General features: G+C 48.4%; 1 protein-coding gene across 1 annotated transcript in view; it reads left to right on the top strand.

The window, feature by feature from the left end:
- LEPREL2 (leprecan-like 2) overlaps positions 1-5,941 on the top strand; it is an 11,217-nt gene extending 5,276 nt beyond the window's left edge. Inside the window, exons 10-16 of the mRNA XM_009892924.1 lie at positions 541-665; positions 787-882; positions 1,884-2,034; positions 2,187-2,304; positions 4,802-4,877; positions 5,302-5,442; positions 5,732-5,941. Of these exons, the coding sequence (XP_009891226.1) occupies positions 541-665; positions 787-882; positions 1,884-2,034; positions 2,187-2,304; positions 4,802-4,877; positions 5,302-5,442; positions 5,732-5,941 (917 nt within the window). The remainder of the gene's footprint in view (positions 1-540; positions 666-786; positions 883-1,883; positions 2,035-2,186; positions 2,305-4,801; positions 4,878-5,301; positions 5,443-5,731) is intronic.
- Positions 5,942-6,711: the final 770 nt, after the last annotated feature.

Here is a 6,711-nt window from a genome sequence, read left to right as displayed (position 1 = left end):
GCCGGAGTGCCTTTTCATTCCTGACCATCCAGAGGTCAGAGGGGGGTGAAAAAAAAGGCCAAAGATCAAAAGATCAAATCACCAACTAATACCCATTGTTTCTCTTTGGGGCTGAAGAAAGTAGAAAGATTCACTGGACATAATTCTGGGATAAGATGTGTGATTGAAAGGAGGGTTGATGGAGGTGTTTACCTGCTTCTTTCCTCCAGAGTCTCACCTCAGTAGGCTGGACCTGTTCTGCTGCTGCGATCCACAACTTTCCCCAGCTCCCTGCTGCTCTCCCAGCAAGCCCCAAGTTTCTGCTGGCTCCTGAAGCACTCGCTGTAGGCCAGCTTCCCCAGCTGATGCTCTGGTTCCCCTGAAGCATGTGAGGGGTGCAAGTGGCCCAGGTCTGCGAGGAATGGGCACTTCTGGGGAACTGTCCTGTCTTCTCAGAGAATGTATAGTGTCTCTCCACTTCCTTATCCAGACTGGGGGTTGGTGTCTGAGGGCTTCTTGTCCAAAGCTTGCTCATGCCTATCTGTACTCACTTCTCAACAGGTCCTTTGCCTTTTGAGGGTATTGCTGTCACGATGGATTCCCGCCAGATGAATGGAACCCAGAGGGTTGTGTTTGACAGAGTGCTGACAGAGTCTGAGTGTAAGGACCTTCTCCGGTTGACAAAGGTGAGGCCTGGATTTTGTAGGAGCTCCTGTATGTGTAATTCCCTCCTCAGCAGACAGGGCTGTAGTGTTTCCGTGGAGGAGAGATGGCAGCCTAATGTGTGTCATCTCTATGCTATTCCAGGCAGCAGGAGAAGCAGGAGATGGCTACCGGGCAAGACGGTCACCTCACACCCCACATGAGAGATTTGAAGGGTTAACTGTTTTGAAGGCCATGCAGGTAAGTGGCTCTATGAGTCTGCCACATCATTGATTGTCCAGAAAGAGCGTTTACCACCTGAGCATTTTTCTCTGTGAAGTGCACTCTGGATGGGGTCATGGGTGTGTTATCTTCCTCACAAGCACATGTACAATCTCCCCTGACCCTCTTCCTCCATGATCATGTTCAGGCACATTGTACATGGAGGGCTTGAGAAGTGCTTTCTCTCCTGTGAGACGGGGTTTCACGGTTGCTACTTGTCCCTGTACAGTAGTCTTACAGACGTGCTTAGCTTAGAATTGGAGAATAAATTAAGGTGGAAGGAGCCTCTGGAGTTCTCTAGTGTGACTCCGTGCTCACAGCATGGCTAATTCCAAAGCTAGGTGAGATCCCTCAAGGCTTTGTGCAGGCAAGTCCTGAGCATCTCCAAGGATGAACATTCCCCAGCCTCTCTGGGCACCTGATTCAGTGCTGCACCACTCTCAGGAAGATGAAATTTTTTCTTTACATCTAGCCGAAATTTCCCTTGCTGCAGATTTTGCCTGTTGCCTCTTATCTTTTCAGTGTGTTCCTCTGAGAAGATACTGTCTCCATCTTCTCTATAACCCTCTTTTAGGTGGCAGGAGACTGTAGCTAGATCCTCCATTGGCCTTCTCTTCTATAGGCTGAAGAAACTCAGCCCTTTTGGCCTCTTTTTTTCAAGTCATGTGCTCCAACACCCCTGCCATCTTTAGGCACTTCACTGAAGACTCACTGCAGTTTGCTAGTGTCCCTTGTGTACCGGGGGACACAAAATGATGCTGCATTCCAGGTGTGGCTTCATGTGCGGAGTAGAAGGAAAGAATTGCTGTGCTGTACAGGTGTACTCCTGACTTGTATTTACATGAGAAAACATGTTCTTTTCTTACATGTGTGACCACAGGACTTTACACAGGTCTCCTCTTCTGTAGTGTGTACGTGTATCATTTCTTAAGAGTGTCTTCGTATGTAAGTATTCTAACAGGATTGTTTTTCACTTGTAGCTGGCCCAGAATGGGGACGTGGACTGGAGAGACGCCAAATTGCTTCTGCAGGCCAGTGAGAAATCACGGAAAATCATAGAGTCCTATTTTACTCCTGGAAAGAAACTCCATTTCTCATTCACACATCTTGTGTGCCGCACGGCTGTAGACGGTAAAGAATCTTTCACCCTGTCACCTGAAGAGCCTCCTCAGTCCCAGCCACGTGCTCTCAGGAGACTCTCTTCCCTTTACTCTCACTGTGCCCCTTTCTCTCTGCCTTATTCTTTCTTGAATCTGAAAATGCCGATATTCTTCCCTTTTCAGAGGAACAGGAAGGTCGCATGGATCTTAGTCATCCTGTCCATGCTGATAATTGTCTCTTGGATCCTGAGGGGCAAGAGTGCTGGAGAGAGCCGCCTGCCTACGTGTACAGGGACTACAGGTAAGAGAAGAAGCGGACCTGCATTAGATCTTGTGGAGATCAGAACATCTCCCCAGCCCCATCAGAGGATGAGTTCAGCTTATAGAAACCAGTTGATGGGTTGTTGACTCAAAACCAGCCAGCACTGTAGCGTCAGGCAGAAGGCTGCATCAGTGGCTTCAGAATGAGGTGTGGAACACCTTCCCTAGGCTGGGAAGAAGATCTGAAATTTCTCCCTCCTCACAGCCAGCATTAAGAGAGAGCAGAACGAGGCTGGGAGGCTGCACAGACTAGAACCATGATATCACATTGTTGTCTTGTGGGCCTACCGCAGCACTACAGGCCAATGCCAGCCCTTACGATAGTCTTTTTCTTCTAATCAAGTTGTGTCTTTCACAGTCGTCTTTGCATTACAGGAGAGGGAGAGCCAAGCTCGGATTCCTTTGTTTGAGCAGTCAGTGTACTTTGGTGGCTATTCTCTCAGTTCATCTCTCAAGATTCACTGCCAATACTTTGTGTAGGTTTTTTCCATTCCATGTGAGAGTTTTTTTCCAGCCTGCGGCAGGTTTTGTTACTCTTTTGTGAAAGAACCTAAAACGTATTTTAAAGATGGTGCCAAATGTTGCACACTGCAGCCAAATTAGGTCACTTCACTACTGTTGATTCCTCCTGTTTACCATCCCATCCCTGGGCATCCAGAAATCTTATTTGCCTTTTCTTTGAGTGGTAGCTGTACCCAGAGCAGAAATCTTCTGTGGTAAGAATGTGGGACTCAGAGGGAATTCCAGTATCACTGAGTGCATTTTCCTTCTGATATAGACATTGACTTGGTATAGTCAGATTGTAAAGTTACCAGGCTCTGTTGTGTAACTGGTTAGATCTCTGTCCCTCCTGTGGGAAAGCTGTCCTGTCACCTCACTCCTCCCTGGGTAGTGGGCTTCTCTGACTTTTGCTTGAATGTATGTTAAAATATCTTCTTTGGGTCAATGCCACAAAGCCGTTTCCAGTACTCCTCCTGTCTTCTTGCAGAGTGAATTGTGACTGACCAACCAACTCACAAGGGCCAAGCTTTTCCAGTGTCCTTTTGAAAGAGGTCCCTGTGCTCCAAACTTCCTGGATCTCTTCTGTGTATTTGTGCTAGGGTCATTAATGGAACTATTGCACAGGAATGGGGCCAGGGGTCCTATAGTCCCAGTGGTCCTCCTCCAGGCGAACAGTACTCCTTTCGGTGCCAGTGGTACACTAGTCACTGTGTGATGTTCATATGATTTTCTTCACCTTCTCTGTGTTCATTAGTAATTTCTCTACTGGCACAGTTCTGAGTGCTTTTACCAGAGTCCAAACTGCTGAGATTAAGTACGTTGTCTTTCCTTTGGAAATCAACTGTTTTGTCAAAAATTGTGTGGCTAGCCCAGTCTGCTTGTAGTATGCCCGTGTTACATTTTCATACTGTTTTCCATTTACCTCTCGTCCTTTAATTGTCCTTCTCCTCAGAAATGGAGTCTAAAGCCCTGCAGACTACTGAGGTCAGGCTAACAGGCCTATTTATGCTTCAACCATTACCTCTACCCTTCTGCCCCTTCGTGCACGTGAGAGCTATCCTTGCTTTTCTCCAGTCATGTTACTACCCTGACTTTACAGTCCTACTAAAACCCTATGGCAGAAGAGCTATAACTTCCTGGGTTTCTGGGTTGGTAATCATCTTGCGGTCCTTATGTCCTTAACATTTTGCTTCAGCAGCCACATTGTTGGTTTCTATTTCTCTCTCCCACTAATGAGCCTCTCTTGTTCCTCTGATGTTTTCCATCGGTGTCATTGAACACCAAGAGGAATTCAAGTAGTCTGTAGTCCATTCTTTCACCTAGTTGGCTGTGGTCTCACCTGCACTGCACAGTGGCCTCACTACTTCTCTTTTTATCTAACGTTAGTAAAGAAATTTCTTGGTTTAATTTTCTTTTCTGTATTCACTAAGCTTCTTTTTGACCATTCTTGTGTTATCCTGAAATTCGTTGATTCTTAAGTCATGGCTTTCTTTGCTGATCAGTCTCCTCTTCCAGGCTTTGGATTATTTCCAACGTTAAAGTATAACATCATGCCAGGTCAGAACCAAAGTCCATCTAGCCCGAGGCATCGTCACAACAGTGTCATGGATGTATGTTTCAGAGGATTTAAAAAAAAACCTAACACAGGACAAGTGCGTAGAGCTAACTCCCTGGCATACTCTCCTACCCTCCTGTGGCTTCCAGCTCAGGGACTCCTCTGAGTTAGGTGCTGCTGTATTTAACACCCTAAATGGATTCTCCTATTTACTGGTCTGGTCACTTTTTGAACCTGGGATATCGTTCAGCTGCCACAGCCTCCTGTGACAAGGAGTGTGGGGAAGCACCTGGGAGGAATGAGCTTCACCGTCCATATGTCCTCTTTCACAGAATTACAGAATCTCCTAGGTTGGAAAAGACTTGTAAGATCATCTAGTCCAGTCATTAACCTAACTCTTTTTCTTTCTTTTTGTCCACAGTGGCATTCTCTACCTCAATGATGACTTCCAAGGTGGGGGCCTTTTCTTCACTGAAATGGACACTGTGACTGTCACAGTAAGTCTAGGACTGGCCAAAAGAAGGAGGGAGGACTGAGGGTGAGGCTAAGCCTAGGGTGGAGGAAAATAGTTGGTTATTGGATCCCACCGCTCCAAACCCAATTCAGCGCTGGTGCTGTGGTGGATTCAAATAGGGACAGCTAAAGGCAAATTGAGGCAAATCTCAGACAGAGAGGAGGTTAACTCCTTTCTAGCTGAGATGTTCCAGGCTCTTGCAGTCTGTGGGTGTCTGTGATGTAGGTTGTACCTTTGATTTCCCCCTGACGCTCCCTAAGGTCTACCTTGTTCCTAGACTGGCAGTGGATGCCCAATGGCCCTCTGTTGTTCCACGTTCCCAGAGGCAACGTTACCTTTCTACAATGACCGTATACCCCAGAGCAGGGGGCTGCTGGCTTCATTGTCTCTTCTGTCTCTCCTGTCAGGCTGAGGTGCGTCCTAAGTGTGGGAGGCTGGTGGCCTTCAGCTCTGGCAAGGAGAACCCCCACGGTGTGTGGGCAGTGAGCCGCGGGAGGCGTTGCGCCATTGCTCTCTGGTACACACACTCCCAGGAGCATGCTGAGCAGGTAAAGGACTGTGTTGGAGAAGCAGGTCAGAGTACCTCCAAGTTAGATCAAATGCCTCTGAGGAATGGCTTGTGGGCTTTCCCGTGAGGCTAGTGCAGCAGCTGGGAGTAGTCCTCTGACCAGGTACCTGGTAGAGGGGACAGCCTGTGATGCGTCCCGCAAGAGAGAATGGGCTCTGGGAGGGTTGGATGGATGTGACAAAGATAAGATGTGTCTTGTCAGCACCTGTGAGCAGGACGAAGACTCTAGAAGGGAGAGGTTCACGTCATCTCTGTCTCTGTGGCCGCAGGAGCGGGTGAAGGCAGAGGAGCTGATGGAGCAGAGGGCTGTGGAGCAGGACCGGCCTGATGCAGAACGTCATGGGGCTGATCACAGCGGCAGATCCTCTTCCAAGCTTCCCAATCCCAGCGGTGGAGCCAGACCCATGGGCCGGAGACACAATCCTGGCTCAGACAAGATGCAGCAACCCAAGGAGCTGCGGCCCAGAGATGAGTTCTGAGTACACAGAACCACAGAGGCAGGACTGGCACACACCATGGCCCAGCAGGTCTTGGGACTACTGGGACCACAGAGGCCTGGAGCAGTGTATTAGCATGCTAGAGCTGTAGTGATGGGGAGGGATGTAGCTTTCTTCTCTTTGACATCCCAGCAGTTGAAAAATGGGAGCAGGGACATTAAAGTCCCTGACATATTAAAGTCGGTGACACCAGGAACTTTCTTCACTGCCTCACCAACGTGTTTGTGTCACTCAGAAGTAAGACGGCAGGGTCTGCTCACCCCACTCCTCTCGGTGCCAGCTTCTTGGTCATCCAGGACCAAATCCAAGAGGGGGAGGAGGAGCCTGGGGTCTTTCAGCAAGGGCTGTCTCACGTTCAGGAACTCAAAACAGAAGCCTGTGAATTTCCTAGGCACCTGCAAACTCCAGAAACTTGCAGTTGGTCTGAGAGAGGGAAGGTGAGGGACTGTGAATATATGGAATAAAAGCAAAATGCTGGACACAGATGTTGGTGGGAGCTTGAGTTTGTACACCAGGAGGGAGATGTGCACACTCGTTGCTGATGGAAATTTAATTAACAAATGGTAGAAGGAGATTGAGCCCTCAGTGAAAGAAAACAAACAAAGTATTTGTCCAGATGCCAACCAGTTCCGATAAGGGAGAGCAAGAGAGAAAGTCAGCTGTGCCATGACTAAGCCCTGGAAAGGGTGGTGAGTGCCTTTAAGAAAAAGCACTGTACGCTCACGTTTCCCTGCAGCAAGGCTTCTCTTTCC

Source organism: Charadrius vociferus, unplaced genomic scaffold, assembly GCF_000708025.1.
Source record: "Charadrius vociferus isolate BGI_N301 unplaced genomic scaffold, ASM70802v2 scaffold301, whole genome shotgun sequence".
NCBI classification, from domain to species: Eukaryota; Metazoa; Chordata; class Aves; order Charadriiformes; family Charadriidae; genus Charadrius; species Charadrius vociferus.
Note: the sequence above shows the minus strand (reverse complement) of the source record. Positions and strands in the feature narration are given on the sequence as shown.